Source organism: Ursus maritimus, unplaced genomic scaffold, assembly GCF_017311325.1.
Source record: "Ursus maritimus isolate PB19 unplaced genomic scaffold, ASM1731132v1 scaffold_19, whole genome shotgun sequence".
NCBI classification, from domain to species: domain Eukaryota; kingdom Metazoa; phylum Chordata; class Mammalia; order Carnivora; family Ursidae; genus Ursus; species Ursus maritimus.
The window spans coordinates 8,641,699-8,666,261 of NW_024424341.1; the positions used below are offsets into that span (position 1 = coordinate 8,641,699).

At 40.0% G+C, this 24,563-nt stretch overlaps 1 protein-coding gene across 2 annotated transcripts in view; it reads right to left on the reverse strand.

Moving 5' to 3' along the window:
• The window catches only part of BRD7 (bromodomain containing 7), a 35,288-nt gene that overhangs the window by 5,302 nt on the left and 5,423 nt on the right, over positions 1 to 24,563 (reverse strand). For both annotated transcript variants that reach the window (XM_040633287.1, XM_040633288.1), the window contains exons 3-12: positions 16,758 to 16,887; positions 16,357 to 16,414; positions 13,418 to 13,562; positions 10,142 to 10,252; positions 5,630 to 5,814; positions 4,271 to 4,394; positions 3,575 to 3,650; positions 1,423 to 1,530; positions 921 to 1,056; positions 341 to 452 (exon numbers count right to left, since the gene is read on the reverse strand). In XM_040633287.1, the coding sequence (XP_040489221.1) occupies positions 341 to 452; positions 921 to 1,056; positions 1,423 to 1,530; positions 3,575 to 3,650; positions 4,271 to 4,394; positions 5,630 to 5,814; positions 10,142 to 10,252; positions 13,418 to 13,562; positions 16,357 to 16,414; positions 16,758 to 16,887 (1,185 nt within the window). The remainder of the gene's footprint in view (positions 1 to 340; positions 453 to 920; positions 1,057 to 1,422; positions 1,531 to 3,574; positions 3,651 to 4,270; positions 4,395 to 5,629; positions 5,815 to 10,141; positions 10,253 to 13,417; positions 13,563 to 16,356; positions 16,415 to 16,757; positions 16,888 to 24,563) is intronic.

Consider the following 24,563-nt stretch of genomic DNA (forward strand, 5'->3'; position numbering starts at 1 on the left):
TATCACTTCAGGCAACTTAGTTTCAATCCAGTGAGCGAGACTTCCCTTTTTTGTTAGGGTACACAGTACCAGCTGACTTCTGAGTTCTCAACCCCATTCTGATTCCTACATTCCCAAGATCGGGAGATAATGACAGTCTTCTGGCCCTCACAGACCCTGGTAGCTGACTTACCCGTTTCCGTTCATTGTCCTCCACCCACGGTCCCCACCCAGGCTGGCCTGACTTTTCAGGGGAATGCAGCTCAGCTGTCACCTTGGTGACTCCCATGGTTTCATAACACCGAGTGACTAATGCTGAGAGCCAATAATAAATTACCCGTTTCTTTAGCAGCCTTCTTACCGTCTCCAACTCTTGCAGGGTTCTAGAATGGCCTCCTTTTGTTAAAACATCCAGTAAACTGTCTGCCATCACATAAGGATAATCCTGGCATGTGGCCAAAAACTCATGGATGCTGAAAGAGAGTGTGTTGGGAAAGTCACTTCCACATAAATCACCTCCGTTGGCTGAATCTTCCTATCCCAGCCAACTGTTTCTGTCAGACACGCCTTAATTTACACCCACGGTGTAAGAATTTCTGTCTGGGTACAACAACCTATTCACAGATTTACCAGTGATAACCTTTATCATCTTGAGCGAACTAAACAATATCAAGAAGCCAGTGAAATGAAATGCTCCTGGGGAAACCTTCAAAGAGAAGTAAGACTCTCTCAATGACGGAGGCTCCAGGCCTCAGTCCTGGACTTACTCCTGCCCTCTGCTTCCTCCCTAAGTTGACTTTATTCACCTCAGGACTTACACGTGTCTCAAGGGAGTCTCGAGGTTACACCTCTGGTCTGGACCACACCCCTTGGATATACACGGGTCTACCAGTGTTTCAGAAGGATGTGGCATTTAGGGCACTGACGAACTGGTCACTCACCTGAAATCACTGGGAAGGTCAGAGTCTTCCCCATAGGCTGAATAGATTAGATCCGAATCATCCTTGCTGATATTTGCAAATGTGGAGTCATAATGCGGAGCGTAAGAACTGTAGGGTCCGTAATTCAAGTATAACACTGTCGACAGAAATCAAATACCACAGTACTACTCTTCCACTTGTGTGTCAATCTAATTTTTGCTTTATTAAAGATTATTCCCTTCTAATTTTACTACTTCACTGGCCGGTGTAACAAATTCAAGGTAGGTATTTCCCCTTCCCGGATCCTTGGGAAGTCACAACTCAAGTGACTTTTTCCCCACAAAGGGGAGAGAGAGGAAAGAAAGCAGAAAGCTCATTTTGAATACTAATAGCTGATTTTTCAGTTTCTTCCAAAGTTAATAGAACAGCTGATTCATGTTGCAAAAAGAGTTAAAGAAATGGTAATTATGCTTCTCTCCCCCCCCTTGCTGCTTGAGCTGAGGAGAGAAACACGAAGCCTTACCTGGAGTGACTTTGTTCCTTTTGTCTTCCTTGAACCCCTGCAAAGTATTCACTCCTGACTGAAGCCTTCCAGTTGTCATTCCCAGTCTCACAGGGCAGTAGCCTGGTTCTGAACAAAAGAGTGGGCACTGTGTGGGGGGTGCACGTGGTAAGGAGCCGAGGGGTGCTCCGCGGGGTGTCTGCACGCACACTGCTTTGTGCCATCTACGTGACTCTGTCCAGGATCCCGGGTGGCCCTTCCTACACCCATCTTTCACCTACAAAAATCGCAGCAAGGCAGGAATGTAGCTAGGACCTAAACCTGGTCCTTACCATTATACTCTACTGCTTCCTGTAATTCTTTATAATAACGTTGCATTTCGCTTAAAAAAAATTAAGGATTTAAAGGTTGAAATTTTACTTTGATGGAAGTAAACCAGTAGAAACGGTCAGCAAAAGACTAAGGAAAAATACCGGATAAAAGACAAGAACTCATAATGTATTCAGGAAAAACTGGTCTCTACGAGGCATGCTAGTCTACCCTGGAGGAGGCTGCGGCCACAGGTGACCACGGTGATAAACTGAAAGCACCAGTGAGAAAGGCTGCACACCTAAACTGAGTGTTCTCTCCCTCTCAGCAAGCAGTCTGGAATTTGGTAGGAAGATGAACCTGAGAGGTGAACAGGGGCAAGGCGTCCACCTCAGACCAGGACGCTGGCTCTTCGGGAGCTGCCGCCACGTGAGGAGCCAGGTCAGCCCGGGCCACACTGAGTCTGCCTCCAGGAGCGGGAAATGGCAGACAGCACAGCAAGGGCAGACAGACCGCTGGACACAAAGAAAGGGGCAGATCTTAAGGTGTCACCTAAATCGTCAGTTGCATCTCCTTACCACCAAATTTTCACCACAGCTATACTAGAAAGAGCAATGTTCTCAGTCTTGTGGCATTTCCTTTGATCCAAGACCATATCAACTTCTACCGTGAAAAGTTTGCATAAAAGCAAAAAGTGAGGTTTTCCCCCCCAGACAGCACCAGTGCCTCTTTTTCTACGTGAAGGAACTCCACCAGCATCTCAAGAGCGGGGCGCAATGCTAAGGATGTTAACAGGTGCCCTGGTGTGGTCCTCAAATGCGTCAGGCTCGTCCCGGCTGCTGCAAGGTCTCTTACCCCCATGCTCTCACCCTCAACTCACTTTTTTGGGACCAACCTAAACATCACCTTGCTAAAGAATAAGGAAGCCTTCTCAGACCCCCACACACTAGACGGGTCCCTTCTGTTGTGTCCTGTCACAGCTGCCCTCTTCACACGATGGATCTCGTTGTGTCTCCATTCCCTACCCCACAGACAAAAGGTGCAGGGACTCGTCTCTCCCGTTCTGTTCCCTACTACACGTCGCTCCACCGCCAGCTCCCAGGCCTTGCCTGCAGCAAAATGATAGCTATGGAGACTGTTCACTAAGTGTCACCGTTCACTTTCACACACCCAGTGATCTTGCTCATAATGGCAGCAGGAGAATGGGTATTTACGAAATAACATTCTCACGTTTGCTTATCCCGACACATGATTTTCACCCTTAGGACGAATGACAGAGTTCTTCTTACATCAAATTTCAAACTGTTCCCTATACTATCGCCATTAAAACAGCATCCGAGGAAATAAAAATATGAATGGGGTTCTATAGCTACGCTTCCCAACCTTTGCAAACTTTCTACCAGCCACAGTGAGAGACATGGTGTCATCAGGCATGTATTACCCCATGACTACTAAGGTACTACGGGGCATACATATGTGCTCTATTCACTGAAACTTAAAAAGCCAGCCAAATTCATTATGTTATAACATAAGAGGGTTTTGAGATACCTCCCAAAATAACTGAGTGTACATACCATAGTCTCTTAGAACCAGAGCTAGAAAGTACGTCATTTTTTGGCTTTAATGGTGGGTCTGATATTCCAGGGACTTTTTACTTTAAAGAACACTGGATCTCTATAGCACCTGCTTCAAGATGAGGAAAAGCCGTGCGAGCTATTAGCACAAAATACACGAGGTCTAGCCAAGTTCTTTGGGGATGACCATACAGTTGGATTGCTATCAGGCTTGCTGTCTTAAAATGTCACCCGGGCTACTGCTCTTTGCCAAACGGCAAGATCATGCACATTCTGATCTGTGAACTTACCTCCTACAATGGGATCCACAGGATGGAGAAGCCCCAACGTTGTTGTTCCATCTGGTTTTCTCCTTTCAAACTCACACTGCAATGACCCAAAGTATTCAAATGTCATAAACCATTCTATATATGCCACATTCATCTGCACGACATGTACACGTATCTATCTCACACTAGAAAGCCTTACTTAGATTTAATCAAACCAATATTATGAGTTACTATTGTTACACGTAGATACTGACTTTCCCACCTCTCACTCCATACACACAGGAGCTAATGGGCTGCAGGAATGAAGGTTCGGGAAACCTCAGGATGGTAAAAAGCTGTGCGGGGCCTTCAGGACCCTCCGTTCTGCCTACTCTTATTAAAAAAGGAGGCTACTGGAGACCAGCAGAGGGGAGCGGCCTGCCAAAAGTCATGTATTAATCCATTTGGCTTTAAAACTAATGTGCTAAACAATGATTTCAAGAGACCAGAGTATAAATGTTCATTTTCCAAGTTTAGAACACATTAACTTCACTAAAACCCAATAACAGAGGAAAAGATTCATCATGTACTTCACGAATACGTTATTAAAATTTCCTTCTCCGGGTGTTGTACTGAACCGCTGTACGGCAGGTACGGGTTCGAAGTGCACAAGCAATCTGAAAACTGCAAGCCGCAGACGACCAGACAGTAGGCAGTGCAAAGAAAAAGCCCAGTCACCTGGCTGTTAACAAGCCGCCTGGTCAGCTTTCCTCCGGATTCCTTAACGATGCGGTCGATCTGCTCCCGCTCTCTTTCTAAATTATTGCTCTTGCATTTATCTTCAAGCATATCTTTGTCTTTCCTGAAAACACACATTAATACTAAGTAAAAAAAAAAAAAAAAAAAAAGATAAGATGAAAACATTAAAATGAGTTCCAAACAGCACAACTCAACTGGAGGCATTTGCACTGCGGTCGCCAATTAAAGCTTTGTTCCTCGGTGGCCCAGTAGGGCCCGTAACACACGCATAGCAAGGCAAACCCAGCACCCCGCTTAGTTCCCTCCTTCGTGTGTCCGGTGCTGTTTGTCTTGAGCGTTTTTCTCAATACAGTCAGACAAATGTCAAACATATTTTGAAGGGGGGAGGGACACATCATTTTCTTTTTGAAGTCCAGCTTCTAAATTAATCAATTAATTAATTAATTTAAGATTTTATTTATTTGACAGAGACAACCAGCGAGAGGTGGAACGCAAGCAGGGGGAGTGGGAGAGGAAGAAGCAGGCTCCTATCAGAGAAGCCTGATGTGGGGCTCGACCCCAGAATGCCGGGATCACGCCCTGAGCCGAAGGCAGATGCTTAAAACTGTGCCACCCAGGCGCCCATAAAGTCTAGTTTCTAAATTTAAAATGAAATCCTTTTAAATTGTACAAATCTTAGAAATAGAATAGGTCACAACTTTACTTTCCTTGCCTTATACCAGCAGAAATCCCAGACTGCTCACTAGAACCCTGTTCCAGAGCTGCTGGGGAGGTGCGGGGCCTCCAGGCTGTGAGGCAGTCAGTCGTGTGTGGGGGGTGGGGTGGGGGGGGCGGTGAACACTACATCCGGCCATGACCGGGGCTGCCTGGGGGGACCGGGGCTGAGCTACTGCTCCTACCAGGTGATGTCTGGTGGAAAACACGCACACACCTCGGCAACAGCCCATGTGTTTAGGAAGTAGCTTCAACCACGCGTAGGTGGAATTTACGGTCTCAACCCCTTCATGGAATGAGGATGACAACTACAGATTTTTTCCTTAAACAGAGTTCTATTTCAATAAATTCACTAAGTCCCTAAAGATAATTTATTGGTTTTAAAACTACTTTCATAAGAATACACATTCAGAACTCTTTTCTGAACGATGTTTAAACACTTCCATATAGTGCTTTGTATGAGAAGACGGGGATCACGTCACCAAAATGGACTTTCATGCCAAAACCCAAGCAACCACGGTAGACCTCGACTTGGTCTTCCCAAGGCAGGCACGGAACCAGTATTCTTCCCTCTTACTGGTCTGAAAAAGATAGCTTAACTTAGATATTCCAAAGATTCTTTACTTTTTGTTTTCTTTACTGGGACTCTTGAAGGCTTGTGCTTCGGTATCTCCAGAGTCTTCCCTTTCTCTCGGCCAGCAGCCGCTGTCCTCCCCACTCTGCGAGGTGTCTGTTCTATCTTTCTGCTTTCGACTTTTTTGCAAGTCAGCCATGAATTCTATGCTCTGCTTCAGGCTCTGAATTCTCTCCTAAAAATATTCAAGAATATTCTCATTGCATATTTGTCATTAATTTTTAAAGTGATGCATTTCTTTCTCACAATGTGAGTTTGCACTTACTCTGTCATTAACTAGGGAAGAAAAGCAATTAAATGTAATTACACCAAGAGAGTATGTTTGGGAACCAGGACAATACAGTCTATTCCTTCAACTCAGATAATTTAATTTCCAACATAAGAGAATGCTTTTTAACTTGACTACATCATCAAAACGTTCAAAGAGGAGAAAGCATGAATAAATACTAAGTATTCTTTGTAGTATTAGCTTTAAAAAGGAGAATTTAGTTTAACAGCATGTTTAAATTTTATATTTAACAGAATGGCTTATCTTTTGAAATTTAAAAATTATCAGATATTTCGAAAGCAAGAGGATGTGAACATGTGAAGCACCCTTATACTCTGGTATCCTAGGATAACCACTGAGGATGCTGGCACTTTTCTCTGTGTGAAAGCAACATGCTCCAAGGAGAATAAAAGGTTGGTAGCATAGTTTCTTTCCCAGAAAGCATAATGTTCTTCTTACCAAAGAAGTCCTGTTTCCATTTTGTGAAACATGTACTTAATTTTCAACTGCATTGATATGCTGTGAAATTTTCTTTGTGGTTAAGGGCTTGAGGTTTCTGGAGGCACATTTGTTTCTAGCGACTATTCTAACTTTTAACTCTGAGCACTGTCACTGGATAAGATATGGAGTGCAGTCTCCTTAGTGCTGCTTGGCAACGCCAGGGAAGACTTTTGCAGGACAATAGAAACAGAACTGGAAAGGACCAGAGGTCATTCAAATAAGAACAACATAGCCCAGAAATGCTAAATGCCTCACCTAAGGTCACAGAACCAGTGATGAAGGCCAGGCCTCCGGGGTCTCACGAGGGGCCCCGTCTCATCACACTGCTGAATTAGCAGTGCAGGCTGTGAGAGCCTCTAGAACACGCACCTGCTATTTTTACTGAACTTTTATTTTAAGGCAGCCTTAAAACTATCCAAGTACTATATTTCATTGTAGACAAAGATTTGGGTAGAGGAGAAAATACAAACCTTGTTAATTTATCATTATGCCAGTATTTCTCTAAGCATTACGCATACTAGCAAATTAGAACTACGCTATTTGTTAACATGCATTTCTTCATTAATAAATTACAATCATTTTCCCTCCATATCACTGAATATTTTTTAAATCAAGTGTTTTTAGTTGGTATTTTCTCCTGTGTACCATGGTCTAATTAACATTCCGCTGTTGGACATTTAGATTATTTCCAAGTTTCTACTATTACGAATAAAAGTCTCATGAACATCACTGTAAATAAATCTCTCCAAGAATATCTTTTTAGGATAAATTCCCCAAAGTGGGACTGTATATTAACTACATTAAAAAAAAAATTCTTAGAAGTGGAAACCTTAGGTCATCAGGCTTTTGATATGTACTGCCAAACTGCTCTCCAGAAAAGTTTTATCAATGTATATATCAGTGTTTGAAAGTTTCTCTGAATCCTTATCAAACGGAATAGTATTTAAAAGAATTTGCCAATTTGATTTTTAAAAACCTGTCTTATTTTAATACATACTTAAAAAATATTAGCGAGTGTGATTATCTCTGGAACTTTTTATCGGCCACTTGCGTACGTCACTTAGGTAACTCCTCACCCAGCTCTCTCTGGTACCTGAATCAGAGGCTGGCGCACTGCAAGGACTCAAGAAACGGTGTTAAAGGAATGGGCTTAGATCATGAAGTTTTCAGTTATCTTCTTATTTCCACTCTAGACTTTTATGAGGCAGAACTTACATTAAAAACATTTGGGAATTTTTAAAAACATAGCATACACAAAATTAAAAGAATTAGAGAAATTTAAATTTCAACACAAATCATTGAAAAAGCTGAGTTTCATTTTATTTTGAAAGTCTTTTTTAAAAAAAAATAATTAAGATTGTCTCCAAATCAGCATACTATTTATCAGTCCTCAATTTTACAATATTAAATGACCGAAAGGGCTTGACTCTTTGCCACAGCTAACACTTGGGTGCTTACACATGCCGCAGGCATGGCTGCCTGGCTTCACGAGGCGAGGACTACTGAGGCTGAGCAAGGCTGCATGGCCTGTCTAAGGTCACTCAGCGTCTCGAGGGCACAGCCAGGACTCGAACCCTGATTCCAAAGCCACTATGCTACAAACAGTAGTCTGTACTATTTTGTTTGTAGTATAAGGCAGCATTCTAGTGTTCATCTAGGAAATCAAAAAAGTTATTTGACTATGTCCATTCTTTATAAAAATGCCTACTAATAGTCACCATTTGTGTGTAAATGAAAAAAATGATCAATGACTGCTCTACAATCTTTACACTGAACAGTCAAAACCAGTGCTCTTTTACAAAGACACCGTTCATGGAAGGGTGTGCTGGGCTCCCTTGGGAGTACCGCTATTAGAAGAGTTAACTCAGAAGATCTAAATTTAAACATTTAAAAATCACTGTTGTAAGGATCCCTCCCATTTAGGGTGGAGAGAACAGTCAACAGGAAGCTATAACACAGGATGGGTAGGGCTCCTCAACAGGAAGAGATCTGAAAAAAAGGAAGACAACAGAGAGAGAAAAGGGAAAGTGGAGAAGAAAGTTTATTTTCTGTGCTTCCAGCCATCCCACCCCCAGTAAAATTCAAGAGATACTGGAATCTTTTGCATGTTATATTAACTACATATTTGAAGAAAAGAAAATAATGGTAGATCAAAGTTGATAAATTTACCTGGGATACTGAAAATTCAACTTTCTCCCAAAAATTTAATGTACATATTTTGGAGTGACTACAGACTACATTTGCAGGATGCACTTTTATTTCAAATGGAATAACAAGCATTTGTAGATTTTTAAACCTGAAATATGGCTTGGGTCTGGATTCTGAGTCTTCCTGCAAAGAGTGGGATAAACATTTTATAGTCCCCTTTCCTTTGTAGATTTTGCCAAAGATGGGTAACTGGTTCACATTACAGTTTCTTAAGTCTGTAGGAAAGGGTAGGAACTGATGCTGTCTGAATATTAGGAGTGCAAGAATAATCATCAGTCCAAATGTTTTCCTTTCCTCAGTTAAATGGATCCAAGAATCTTTTTAGAGCCAAGCACACAGACATCTGCACACGAAGACAATTCTTTAAATGTGAAAGTGCGATACAGATGGCCACTGTAACAAGTGGGAAGCCATGTGCGTCTACACATGACTCATGCTTACTCTCCTGTAACTCCTCGGAGTCTGGGCCCAAGCTCTTCATTCTGATTTCTTTCTAATTCCTCCTGTCTTATACACCCGCTCATCTCTTTTTCGCAAAATCCCTCTCCTGCCTTGCTCTCCTTTCTTGTAGTCTCCTGCCTACTCCAGCTCTTACCGAGAGTCGGCACCCTAATGCTAGCAATTATCTTGGGAGACTGCACTTTAAACCACCTTCTCCACACGTGAGAACACCGAGGCCCAGCGTGGTTCATGTCTTGCCCGAGGTCCACAGTTAGAGCAAAGAGCTAAAGCCAGAACTCCGACTTCCTGTCGTGGTAAGGCGCCAGGATCATCTCAGTTAATTTCCCATCCTACTCAGAACCGTGAGTAAAACCTCAGACACGACTTATCTAGCGAGCTCTCCTTTGCTCCCTGCAGGTGCACAGCGAGCCAGTCAACTTCCGCCCCCCCCCCCCGCCCCCCCGCCTTTCATCAGCGGTTGTTCTGAGACAGCATGTGTTTTTTCCGGCCATTAACCTCTCTTTTGAATAAACTGTCATGTTTATGCTGTCTCATGAAGCTTGATGGTGAAGTGTCCCTCCCACCTCAGCCACCTTACTATGGTACCAGTTCTGGTCTTTCCAGGGAGAGTGCTCCTGTGGGAAGGTGGCAATGAGCAGGTTACTGCTTACTGAAATTTTCTTTCTTTATACTGGAAGGAGTTCCTGTGCTTCAACATCAGATTCCATCCTTCCAAGGGAAGTAGAGAGCTTTCCCCCTAAAAGGCCTCATAATTCATCTAATCAATCTTATCCTGGAATGCAGGGTGATGTTTCTTTCACAGCAAATATCAATCTGGCGACTAACCAATTCAACAGCCTCTAAATAATTAGTAGTGAATGCCAATATTTATTTGTATCAATTCCAAATGAGAATTTCCTGCTTTAATTTTCTTTATATGAAAACTTTTTCATTTACTATTTCCTACTTCAATGCAATCTGCCTATAAAACTAGTACCGTACTGGATCTCTATCGCTCTAACCAAAAAACAAAGGTATGTAGATTTTATAATAGTTACTATTTATGAGAAAGAATTTCCTTTACCTGGCTAAGAATTTTCATCCCTGAGTGCAATAGCTTCTTTGCAGCTTTATAATAAATGGTCTCGGGTTTGTTGTAAATCATAGCATTAGTACACATTAGTTTGAAGTTATCCTGCAAAGAGAACATCAAGGAGAAAAGTGCATTTAAAACAAAACATTAAGCACCTTCTTGTCCCTGTTTGAAATCATTCAGGTCCTTGAAAAATTAAAACAGATAAAACTAACAAAAAACCCTATCCTTTTCTTTCACTGTTTACTAAACAACATTAAAGCAATTTATGTACGTTTTAAGACTAATAAAAGGAGTACTGCTAAGTTAACTTAAATATTCTACTACACTTCTTTCCAAATTCTTAAGACATTTTATAATGAACTACATAAACTTTTAGATCCCAAGAGGAAATTTCTAAATGGATTTCTTCACTATACTCTTACCGCACACGAAATGAACCGGAAGAAAATACTTCTATTAAACAGAATAATTTTTAGGTTTTTTGTTACTGTTGTTGTTGTTTTGTTTTGAGAGAGAGAAAGCGAGAGTGGATAGGGAGGGGGAACAGGGGAACAGAGGGAGAGAGAGAATCCCAAACGCAGGCTCCTCACGCAGCACAGAGCCTGACGTGGGGCTTGATCTCATGACCCTGAGATCGTGACCTGAGCCAAAATTAAGAGTTGGACCCTTAACTGACTGAGCTACCCAGGCACCCCTAGAATAATCTTAACTGAGTTCATGTAATTAAAAAATATTACTTCTAGTTTTAAAACAAACAGCTTAAGTTTCCATTTATGAATTAAGTAATTTCAAATCTTGATGAAAACTGTGACAGGGCTAAATTATCACAATATTTTTTAGGAAATTCAAATTAATTGAACAAAAATGTTAAAATATTTACACTAATTTTAAGTGTTTGGATACTATCCTAAGCTAAACATAATCTGCAGAATGCTACAAAATCATGCCAATGTGAAATAAACCATACAACCTCAAAGAGTTGGAACATGTAACCAGAGTAGCCAGATTATCAAAACTGAACTTTTGGGTTAAATTTCAAAGTACCTACATGTGCTGGAGAACTCAATTCCACTGCATAGTTTCATGGTTAAGTAATTTTTTTACATTGTATAAATGTGGCAGTGATTATGCCAAGGTCTGAGTTAAAATGGTAAAAACCCAACAAAAAAATTCCCCCTGAACAAACTCCTCCTCCATATCCAAAACAAGTATTCAAACCCCACTATTTAATAACTAGTGATGACAGCTTAGGACATTTAAATGGAATAAAACAGGTAGACTTAGTATTATCTGAAAGCGTATGAGAAGACAGACTCAAGGGTCACAAGAAGTCTGGTATTAAACTTAAAGTGGATGAAGTATGTGTGGATCCTTGTCCCTGCTGAAGTCTCTAATCAGTAAGAATTTGCTAGGTCCTAGATCTTTCAGAATGTGATGAAAGTCATGCATCCACTCCTCAAGCATACAGACACACTTCAGGTTGAACACAAAATTTTTCGTGTCATTTTAGCAGGTTCCCCTTAAAGGCTCATCCGTTGCTTCCGTTCAGAGGACCCCAGGTTAAGGACCCTTGCTATAGATTTTCTGAAAAGCTTCCATTCCATTAAGAATTATTAAATATATATTTTGGGAAACAGAGGCAAGTGAGGGAGGATATCAGATGACTATTACTTATACCAAGGGACTACTGGGAAAGAGAGTATTGGGATTATTCCCCTGATCTGATCTGTTAAGGCAATTTGTAGATCCCATGAATCTTAACTGTCATGTGCTAGGCTTTATTGGACTTTGGGGTAATGGCACTTGGTCATTCAAAAAGCTAAATGACCTTTCTGCATACTTTTCAAGTAATTAAAAAAAACCCTGAAGAACCTAATGAGCTGATAAGCTAATTAATATTACATCAGGCTATTGATTTTTCCCCAAAGGAAAACGTAGTAATGTAGAAAACTCCAAAAAGTGAAAGTATTAGTTTATTTCAATTACAACAAATCTTAATAATCATTTGTGCAAAAACACTTAAGGGGCACATTTCTACTCTCTCCTGTCATCATAAAAGAAAGATCAGAGGAAAACTATTCACTAAAAGAAAAAAAAAAAAACAAACCCTGTGAAATTTTTTTCCATTAAGCAATAAGGAAGGAGGTCAGAAATATGCTGAAATAAACCGTTCTAGCCTAATTTTCACCAGATGAGAAGCTGGGAAAGTTTCCATTTCTCTGAATACAAGAGAATGTAATTCAGGTTTCCAGAGTAAGTGGAATGTTATCTATGCACTCAAATGGACAGTAAAGATAGAATTAAATACTGGTTTTATTCATAAATCTCAACTGATCAATATGTGGATTAAAAAAAGGTAAAAAGATAATCTGTAACTGATTAGGGTCTAGTACTTAGGTCAGGTGAATACTACAGTGTTCACGTAGAAAAAATAAAGGCAAAACAGGTATTATCTAAACCAGTTAAGTTTGGGCGGTTTGATACAGAAAAAAATTTTAAAAACATGTGGTTCCTTTCTTTGAAGGTCAAAATGAAAAGTATACTGCTGAAATCAACATATACCATGACTACTTAAAGACAGAAAAACTTCCACTGTAACATCAGACACACACATCATCCTCTCGTGCCTTATGGGTTCTTCACTTCTAAGTTTTTAATTTCCTTCCTCTCTTTTGAAGAATATATGCTAAAAAAAAAAAATACAGCCAAATTGAGTTCAGGAAGCAACTGACTTTCATCATAGAAGTATAATTAAACTTTCGTTTAACTATTTCTGGACAAGCCAACTTATCCTCTATTCAAGAGACACGCTACACCTTAGTTGTCTAGAAACAGGAAAGGAAACTACTCTGTCACAACTTTCATTTAAGTATCAATTTTATCTATATTGGTCTGAAATGAAAAATCAGGTATTTTTTCATTTTAAAGGTTGAAAATAAATATCGTAGAACACAACGAAATTCAAAATTTTTCTAAAATGCCTCCAAATAATAAAAGACAGCAGATGGGTTAGTTTGTCTGGTTTTCTGTCACCAAGCTCAAAAATGTTTTCTGAGACAGAAAAATACAAACAGTTTGGATATTAAAATAAACTTAATTCTCTGCAAAATAAGAGGTCAATGAGAAAGTTTCCTATTACCAGAAATGCAGATTTCTACCAACACTGTGTATATACAGTATCCAAGAGTTCGACTCTCAACTGAATAGTTATGTTACTTTGTATTAGGTCAATTTTCCAATCACAACATAAGTAACCATAGTTACCTTTAGTTCTTCTATGGACTGGTAATCATTGTTCTTAATCTTTTCTTTCATGGTACTAAAATCCATTGGGTGCTTAATGATCATGGAGTAGCCAGGAGCAATAAAATCAGTCACAGGAAATGAAAAGAAAGCACTTGGGTCTTTTCTGTGAAGATACGAAAAAGGCAGTTTTATTTCTACTACAAACAAATCTGGTCTAAGAGCAGGAGTCAGAAGAAACATAGTTAGTGTAGAAAGAATTTGCAGTATGCTAACATGTTCTTCACTGCAAACTGAAGGAATGATTTTATTTTTTAAAGATTTTATTTATTTGAGAGAGAGAGAAAGCGAGCACAAGCAGGGAGAGTGGGAGAGGGAGAAGCAGACTCCCCGCTGAGCAAGGAGCCCGATGTGGGGCTCGATCCCAGGACCCTGGGATCATGCCCTGAGCCGAAGGCAGACACTTAACTGACTGAGCCACCCAGGCGCCCCTGAAGGAATGATTTTAAAGAGTCATAACTAATAACAAGGTTAAGATGTTTTTTTTACATACTAGTTGTACCCTGAATACAGTGAAATCTTTTAAAATATGCAGCCTAATTAATCGGTAGCACCTCCTACACAGGGAAAAATGAAACAAAATAAAAGATCTAAGACTAACTGACCAATGTCTTGGCTCTTGGGAGATAAGCACTATGTATTTTTATCAACCATAGGGGAAAAGACAGAAAGAATAACTCTAAGTGCACAATGCAACCTTCCATACTGATTTATAATTGTGAGCTCGGATTCTTGGTGGGCCACAGAATTCACGTGTGTATCTATATTTTCTTGATCAGTGGATCCGAGTTCTAGTGTGTGTAGGGGAGTACTCAAAAAACAGACATTAAACAAGTCCTCATACCACCCCCAAACTTAAGAACCAGTGCTTTCTACTGTAGGCTCTCAATTCTGGCTGTGCATGAGAATCAAGAGAGGAGATTTAAAAAAAAATTCTAGTTGCGGCGGGTGGGGAGGAGGCGGCTCACCCTAGACCCACTGCATCAGAATCTCTTGGGCAGGAGGGTTTGTCCAGGCACTGGTACTGGTAGGGCTGAATACCGGTATTGTGGTATTTGGCACTGGTAATTCTAGTACTGACAGGGTTGAAAATCATTGCATATGATGAGGTCATTAGATTGATTTTTTCTCTGGAAAGCTGGCAAACCAAAGTTTTCTTACTCCGAATAATTGTAACAATAAAAATGGTTTAAAAAGTAGTAATAGGAGCAACTTTTAAAATGTATTTACCACATGCAGGCCCAATGGTAGGTGCCTGATGTATTTCATATCTAACCCTTACAAGAGCCCTCAAGGTGGTGGCAGCCTCATTTAGAGATGAGGGAACTGGGGCTCAGAGGTCAAATCTTTTGTTCTAGGTCATAAATCTGATGGAAGTTAGAGCTGGAATCTAAACTCAGCTATTTGTTCTTCCTTAGCAGGATGCCTAGGTTGTGAGACTAGAAAATAAAGAATAAGCAAAAATACAGTCTGTCCCTAGTAGTTACTATGAATAACAACACTGATCATCTCTGGAGGACCTCTTCAGAGCCAATTATCCACAGCCCCCTAGAATCGGTCATTTTAACAGAACCCTAATCAACTACACTGTTTATCAGCATTTGGCCTGAGCCTCAAGGATGATGAATTAGTAAAAACCATTCAAAAAATGTGGCTCTGGGTTCTAAACCCCAAAATGTTTTGAGAAATGTCAATGTCCTTGGACTGAGACTTTTTTTTTTTTAAAGATTTTATTTGAAAGAGAGAGACAGAGATGCATGAGCAAGGGGAGGGGCAGAGGGAGAAGCAGGCTCCCCACTGAGCAGATAGTCCAATGTGGGGCTCAATCCCGGGACCCTGAGATCATGACCTGACCTGAAGGCAGACACTTAACCAACTGAACCACCCAGGCATCCCTAACAGAGACCTTGTTAAGTGGATTTCTTTTAAGTTGACATCATTAAGCTACATCCCAGTTTTATGTTACAAAAAATAAAACTTCAAAGGCAGCCAAAACACTTTATGATCATACATTCTAATAGAGCTGGAATACCTACTGCTTACCTGTTCATATTTGGGGATAAGTAATGAATGACTTATTCAAGTGCAAAGACTTGAGATGTAATTTTCTCAATTATCCTGTAACACCAAAAAGGGAGGGAGGCCACTAACTTTTCATCTTAACTGCAAAGCTGAACAGGTGCTGAATACAGAGAGCACAAGAGGCTTTAACTTACAAAATGATTTGTAATGTGTTCTGGGGTTGACACAGAAGGACAACCCAGTGAGAAGAAAGTTCACTATGAAAATATATGCTCTCCATCTATGAATCTTCTGCAAATAATATGTCTTTGAGCTGAAAATTCAAATTCTGAGACAGGTATCAAAAACATGTATTTTAATAAATACAGAGTTACTCTTTTCCCCTTGATTAACTTAATATTAGTTTAATCTAGATACTGTAATTTTTAGAACAAAATTTTGCATGTAAGAGAGGGTCAGAAATCCTGTTTCTTCTCCCAGACTTAATAATTATTGAATATTCACAGCACGATAAGCACTGAACAAATATATAGAAGGTATTTTCATCTATTAGCAAAGTGAAAATATCTATATTGTTTATTCCTGGTTTAAAACTTTAACATCAGAAGTTACTTTAAAGAGAAATTTGCCATTAAGAGTATTAGGTAACACTCTTCAAGTTGCCAGTTAAAACAAACCAAAGGAGAACATTTAAAAGTCAGCTTCTTAAAGTACTTTCTACTGCCAGGCAAAATATTTATCATCCACTTTAAAATCAAGTACATTTGGATCTAGGCCACAAAATGTGGCTTTAAATAATCAAAAATAGAGAAGTGGTTTGGATCCTATATTTCCCATTTTAGTTTCCAAGTTATAAAAATGTTGGAAAAAACATTTACCTCTGTAATTGTCTCATCAGCTGATTCAAAGCTTCTTGAAGGGGTGTCTGTTCTACTTCTAAAGCAAAGGAAAAAGAGAAAGTGTTTTCAAAAAGGAAGATTCTACAAAGTATAGTTTATCTTATTTTCTTTCTATGAGTTACCTCATAACTATCATTAAATATCTCATACAGAAATTCTATTTCTCTTACAAATATACTGAAGTATGAGAGTATCAATTCAAAATTACAGCGAATTTAAAGCTCTTATGCAGTGATAGAAAAAAGAAAACTTAAAAAAAAATTCAATTAAACAGCTTTTAAAATATAACTTAAAAACTAAAAACCCACTCTCCCTGGCTACAACCCTTAAAATAATTTCAGCCTCCTCATTCAGGGAAGTTAATTCAGAGTTATTCCAACCTTCTTGTTTGGCTAAAGAGCTTGTGAGAGGCTTCTCAGGAGGCAAGTCTAATCTTACAGGGGCCTGGCACTGGAGGTCTTTTTCTGCCTCATTCTCCACACGGTCCCGATCTCGCTTCTTTTTATCCTCCTAAATGGAACAAAGGGAAATAATTAAGAAATACTTCAGAATTAATACCTTTAAAACAAATAATACTCGTCTCATTGGGAAAAAAAAAAAAAACCCAAAACAAAAAAAAAAAGACATCACTCAGGAAAAAAAATCGAGTCTTAATAATGAAATCTTAATGGATTTTACTGCCATCTACTGGAAAAGGAGAGAATAACAGTTCATACAGGGGGAGGGGGAAGTAGTGCTTCTATATCCTGGAAATAACCAATTAGAAAAATACTACTATTCACAAAAGCAAGATAACATACCTAGGAATAAATCTAATAAAAGATGCCTGATACCCTATAGGGAAAAATTATGAAACATTATTGAAAGATCGTTGTGGAAGGCCTGAATAAAGGAGATATACCATGTTCATGAATTGAAAGACAGTCAATTCTCTCCCAAGTAATCTATAAGTAAAATGTTATTTCAGTGAAAATTGTAAGAATTTTTCAAGAAATTTGACAAGCCAATCATAATTTATCTTGAAGACTGAATCAAGAATAATCCACACAGTTTTGAAAAAAATCACAATAAGTTGTATCTTATCGGATAGTATTTATATAAAGTGATAATAATTAAGACAACGTGGTTCTGACACAGGTACAAACAGACCAACATATAGAGTCCAGAAACAGACTTGTACACATAGAAAAGTCTTGTTATATCAGAGGTGGCATTATAAATCAATGCCAAAAGGGTAGTGCTGGGATAGCTGGTTATCTACATGAAAAAGAAAATAAAATTAGATCTCTATCTCATATCATAAGCAAAAGGAAATTCCAGATAAAGACTTAAATGTACAAAGCAAAGCTTTAAAACTTCAGCTAAATATAAAGAATCTTTATGACCCAAGAGTAGGGAAAGATTTTCTTACCCATAAGCAAAGCCAAAAGACTAGCTATAGACTGAGATAAAGTACTTGAAACACAAAAAACTCATAAAATACTAGCAAAAATTACATGAAGAGCATTTATTCAGGTAAAATTCAGGTAAAAAGGAAAATGGGTAGAAAATGGGTAAAAGATATCACAGGTAATTCCTAGACGAATGAAACATGACAACTAGCGCAAGCTCCCGAGAACTGTGGGAATTATAAATTTAAAAACCAGAAGGCATTTCCTATCTCTCCGATTGGCAAAAATTAAAATGCCTGAAAATGTCAAATTTTGATAAAAACGTAGAGAAACTGGGCTCTCATCCTTACGGATGGGTGAGTAAACAGGTATAACTGCTAGGAGAACCATTAACAATACCTGGTAAGGCTGATGATTCCTTTACCCTACTTCTCAGCTATTCTACTCCTGGGCATACACCCTAGAGAAACTTCTTTTCACACAGTATACATGAAAGACAGGTATAAGAATATTTACTGCCACACTCTGAAATAGTAAAAAATTATGAACAATCCAATGTCTAAAAGGAAAATGGCTTAATAAATTATCACTATTTACACAGCAGGTGAAAAGAATAAGCTAAAGTTATATTGTATCAAAACGTATAATGTCTCGAAACAATTTCTAGAGACAAAAGTTGAGAATATGTGTTATCAGTTTTGTAGTTTGAAAATGTGTAAGCGTATATTATTCACAGATCTATGTAGAAGTAGTAAAATTACAAAAACAAGTATGCAAGTGATGCAAATGAAACTCATGATAATGGTTCGCTCTAGGGCAAGAGAGAGGAATGGGATTCTGGAAGAACACACAAAAGGCTTCAGCTGGGGGCACCTGGGTGGCACAGCCGTTAAGCGTCTGCCTTCGGCTCAGGGTGTGATCCCGGCGTTCTGGGATCGAGCCCCACATCAGGCTCCTCTGCTGTGAGCCTGCTTCTTCCTCTCCTACTCCCCCTGCTTGTGTTCCCTCTCTCGCTAGCTGTCTCTATCTGTCAAATAAATAAATAAAATCTTAAAAAAAAAAAAAAAAGGCTTCATCTGGATCTACACTCTAACTTCTTTAAAAAACAACAACAAAAAAGCCCCCAAACCAAAAAAATCAAGCAAAAGGTACAATGTTGAGATCTGCTAAAGCTGGGTGGTTGGTATCCAGGTGGTAGTTTCATCATTGTTTTTTTTTTTTTTTAATTAAATTTGTAAAAAAGTTGTCCAAAAATGTCTGTCTTATGCCTCTGAGAATCAAGATTCTCAATAGGATCTTAACAACTCCAAAACGATTTTCTTGGCTTATGTCCCCATTTATTATTGTCCTAGAATCTAGAGCAGTGGTTCTCAAAGTGTGCTCCTTGAGCAGCACCATCAGCTGGGAAATTGCTAGAAGTGTAAATTCTGAGTTCCCACTGCGGTTTTCAAGCTTCAGTGTGCATCGGTATCACCTGAAGAGTTTGTCGAAACATTAATATCTTGGCCCTGTCTCCAGAATTATCCATCTAGTAGGTCTAAAGTAGAGCCCATGAGTATCACCAACAAGTTTCCAAGCCGTAACAGTGTTGCTGCTACAGGAATCACACTTTGAGTATCACTGATACCGAGCTTCCTTTCTAAGGGTCCAAAGCATCTAATACAGAATATACGACTGGCTTAAAAGCTCCAGAGAAAAATGCTGTAAACTGTACTCATCATGCACTCGATCTCAGTTACCATCAAGTTGATTGGTGTCTGTTTTTTATGGCTTCGTGACAGATTCTGGAGCAGCAAATTTTGACTTTGGGAAGTTTTGTATCTTTTGCCCGGGAAACCTGGCATGAACCTTTTGCAGGCTGGCAGGTTGCCATCCGTTCAATGGAAAAAGACCCCCAGAGACACAGATTCCTTCTTCTTAAATGTAAATTGTGGAGTGAGGACAGCTTGGAAGGCAATAAGCACTCTCCTAGGTGGAAAGAACTAGGGCCATAGTGCCAGGAATCTAGAGCAGGGGTTGGCAAGCTTTTCTGGTAAATGGTCAGATAGTATATAATTTAGTTTTGTGGTCCATTTGTGGTGCATAAGAGGGTCCAGGCAGCAGGTCTGTCACGACTACTAACCTTTGCTGTTGTGGCATGAAAGCAGCCATAGACAATACATAAATGAATGGGTGTGGCTGTGTTCCAATAACACCTTATTTATAAAACCAGGTGGCACCAGCCATGGTTGGCTGATGGTCTATAGGCTCAAGTTCTAGCCCCAGCTTCATCCTTAACACACTCTGTGACCTTCTGAGGCAACTCATTTATCATCAGGCCTCTTCATCATCCACAAGATAGAGATTTAACTGATTTTATTTATTCTACAAAGTCAATGAGATGGTGAAATGAGGTCAAGTAATAGAAAAGTTGAAAAAGTACCAAAGGAAGGTACTGCCTAATAACGTTATCTTGTCAGCCTGGTCTACAGTAACCACCTAATTTTCACTATGACAAGAGAATACAGCCTTCTGGGCTAGGGTCCAAAAGAGAAACAGAATATAAAAACCTATACTTGGACACTACCCTAAACTGAATGGAGATATTGTAATGTGTTACTGCCAGATTAGGAATTAACAGACCTGGCGTCTAGTTTGCCAGAATGTGACCTTGAACAGGTTACCCCACTCGCTCACTCAGTTTCACCTACAAAACAAGAGGCTTTGATCTCTCCAGTTCCTTCTCACTTAAATTTCTGATTTCAACCTTCTTATTTTCTTCATGATTCAGAATATAGTAGAGAATCTTGCTGTGAATGTCCCTTACTAAACGTCACACAGATATATAAAACCAAAATTAACACAGTTATACTCAACAGTTAGTACATTTTGCCAATTACACATAGAGAATGAAACAAAAATACTTGAGCCTTTTAACTTCAGGTAGCCAAGGAAGAAGGGTTTATAGTCACAGTTTATTAAATGGGCTCAGATTCTGGCTTGCCACTTATCAGCTATCAGACTATAGATACACTATATAATTTTGGGGAGACTAATTTTCTTATCTTTAAAATACACAAGAGGGGTGCCTGGGTGGCTCAGTCAGTTAAGTGGTCTGCCTTTGGCTCAGGTTACGATCTCAGGGTCCTGGGATCGAGCCGAGCCTTACTTCAGGGTCCCTGCTCGGCAGGAAGTCTGCTTCTCCCTCTGCCACTCCCCTGGCTTATGCGCCCTCTCTTTCTCTCAAATAAATAAAATCTTAAAAAAAAAACCCACACACAGTCGTACCTCAGAAGATGATTTTGAGGGTGAAATAAGATAGTGTATGTGAAATTTCCGTGGAGTATTTTCTCACGGCGCTCACTTATTCACTCATGCATTCAACAAATAAATGAGGTTCTACTGTGTGGACACACTGGTGGATAAAACACACACAGCCCTGCCCTGAGGCAGCCGAGAACGGAACAACAGAGACACACATTAAACAACTCATTAAAAAACCCAAACAGATTTCATGGGGAGAATAACTGTTGGGTGAATCTAATTTAGACTGGACAAGTGTGGGAAGGCTTCTATAAGGAAGTAACATCTGATCTGAGATCTGAAGGATAATATTTAGCCAGGCTGGGGGTGGAGGTGGGTGGGTGGAAAGAGCATTCCAGACACAGTAAGTATCCTCTGCATAAGAGGGTCCAGGCAGCAGAGAGGAACCACGGCTATTTCTGTTAACTACAAACACACTGGACTTCATTTCAGACTCTATTCACAACTCAATGCAAGTTATTAATTTGTGAATGGCACTTTTGAAGCAAATCTCTGTTCATTTTATAACACTCATTGCACTATCTTATAAACACATCTGCCTCTTGCACTGGAGTTCCTCGTGGGTAGGGTCCCACGTTATTTTCAGCTCTGTACCTCCAAGCTCAACAACGCCTAATACATAATACTTGCAGAATTAATTACAAGAGACAGCATGAAACAGGAATGTGAAAGCATGCAAATCAACAGCGGAAGTCCTTAGTTACAAGTACTGTCCTCCAGGTTAACTACTTTTGGAGGAGAGCTAGATCTAGATACATAGATCTCTAGCTATATTCAAATAATGCTTCCAATGTGCAAAATAATTCCAGGACTTCCCTGTAACAGGTGATTTCAGAACGTAATCGAAAAATCAGTCTTACTACTTTGAAGGGATGCCTCATTTGGGCGAAACAGCATCAACAGACTGAAAACAGCATCTGCTGCACAATTTAGGTGTTAGGTCTCCTATCCTTCCCCCAGCATCCCGAGGCAAAATGAGAAACACTTTCCTCTGGACTCCCAGAGCACTTCATTTATACCTCTGTTAGAATTTACCAGGCCATGAAGTTTATCTATCCTTTCACATCTGATTCCCCGCCCAACTCTGAGCTCCTCCTACAGGGCAGGAGCTGTATTTTATTAATCCTCACCGCCTGAATCTAGTAGAAAGTCGGGCATACAAGAGGTGTCCGGTAAATGTACACTAATAAATAGCCTTCCCATCAGAGGAACACCACCACTCTCAAGCTTTTAGAGTCCTTCCTTCTGTAGGGGCGCTGGCTAGCTCATTTGGAAGAGTGTGTGACTCCTGATCTTGGGATCAGGGGTTTGAGCCCCACGCTGGGTGTAGAGATTACTAAAAAAAAATAAACTTTAGGGGTGCCTGGCTGGCTCAGCTGGTAGAGCATGTGACTCTTGATCTCCGAGTTTTGAGTTCAAGCCCCACGTTTGGTGTAGAGATTACCAAGAATAACAATAATAATAAACTTACACTTACACTTACACACACACACACACCAAAAAGAGGATGGCCTCAGAAGGAAACCAGAATGGGAGGATTTTCTGTCAGGAGATCCTGGGTATGGTAGATGTCACACCAAACAAATCAATGAATTGTTTTGACAGAATTTTCATTCTGCTTAATTACAGTCATTCATTTCTTCTCTCTAGTTATGAGCTATCTCATCCTCTATGCCTCAGTTAGCCGAGCAATACAATGAGATACCTACAGTCCCTATCCCATAGGGCTATTTGTAAGAAGACAGTAAACGTACTGGCATACAATAAACACTCAAATGTTAGTTCTGAGTATATATTTCCCTTGGAATCTGGTTTAGTGCTTTAATAAAACAGGTGCTTACTGGAATTTACTGTATGTGAATAACAGCTTAAAATTTTCATTAAAAGTTTTAACCTCAGCTTTATAAATAATATCCTATATGTTAATGCTTATAATTTAAAATTTTTTAAAAACCTCTCATTATCCTGGTAAGATCTCTAGCAAAGGGACTAGTCTAACTTCTTTGAGCATCTAAACCTGAAGCTGACTTGCAAAGCTGTTAAAACAGAATTTGGTTTAGGATTATGTTTTTCAGGGGCGCCTGGGTGGCTCAGTCGTAAGCGTCTGCCTTCAGCTCAGGGCGTGATCCCAGAGTCCTGGGATTGAGCCCCGCATCAGGCACCCTGCTCTGCTGGGTAGCCATTTCTCCCTCTCCCACTCCCCCTGCTTGTGTTCCCTCTCTCACTGGCTGTCTCTCTGTCAAATAAATAAATAAAATCTTTAAAAAAAAAAAAAAGGATTATGTTTTTCAGGAGTACAGGTCTGAGTTTCAATAAAGGAATTCAGAGCTCTCATCTGAGCTCTTCCGTTAGAAAACCTTCTAGGTAGCTCTCCTTACACCCAGTCTCTGCTCCTCAATAGCTGCTAGATGCTGCTAACAGATTAACATTACTAAGGCTCAACTTTTATCATTCTTCCACTCAGAAAGTCTCTGACTGCTTAGGGTCATCATAGTCAAGTTCAAACTTCTTCCTCTGACACCTCACCTGCCGTTCAGGTCTCATCCTTTACCCCCCTTCCTTTATTCTGTGCTTAAAAAGAAAACTCCTTTCTGTCCCCTAAACACACCCTCACACTTGCCCTGCTCCATGCTACTGTTCTCAGTCCTCTGCTGGTATGCAGCGTCCTAACCTCCGAATCTCTCTGCAGCACTGTGGCGTTCTCTTCAGGCATCAGCTTCTAAATCAGTACGCAGGTGAAAACTGGGTCGTCAGATTACCTTTGAAAAGCCCTGCAGTAGCCAATAAAGTACAATACTCATGGCTGTACACACAGAATCCTTTACATTTAATCGTACAAGAAGAAAAGAACCTATGTTACAAATATAGCTCAGAGTACACAGTTGATCCCATGTTGCTTGAACCATGCAGTGTTAACATCACTATGCTCTGACTTCTAAAGACTGGCTCAAATGCGGTCTCCTGAGCAAAGTCTTCTGTGATTTCCCCCACCCAGCCCAGGGCCTCTGCAGAGCCTCGGAGCTAGAACTCTCTGCCTCTGTTAGGGCACTGATTTTAACCTCCGATGTACTGCGAAGGGAGTGGAGGGCGGTGCCCCTCTAACAACTCTTTTGTTAATGACCTCTTGAGGGCAGGATTTGAGTTCTTGTTCTGGCACCGACTGTGCAACTTTGAGCAACTTACTAACCTCTCTGAGCCTTAGTTTTCTCATCTGTAAAAGAGAAGATAGCATGATCTGGCACGTCTACTTTTGGATATATATCCAAAAGAACTGAAAGCAGGTTCTTGAAGAGATACTTGCACACTCATGTTAACAGCAGCATTATTTGTAATAGCCAAAAGACAGAAGCACACCAAATGTCTACTGATGATGAACGGATAAACAAAATGTGGTATATTCAAACAACAAAATATTATTCAGCCTTAAAAAGGAGGGAAATTCTAACACCTGCCACAACATCGATGAACCTCCAGGAAAGTATACTAAGTAAA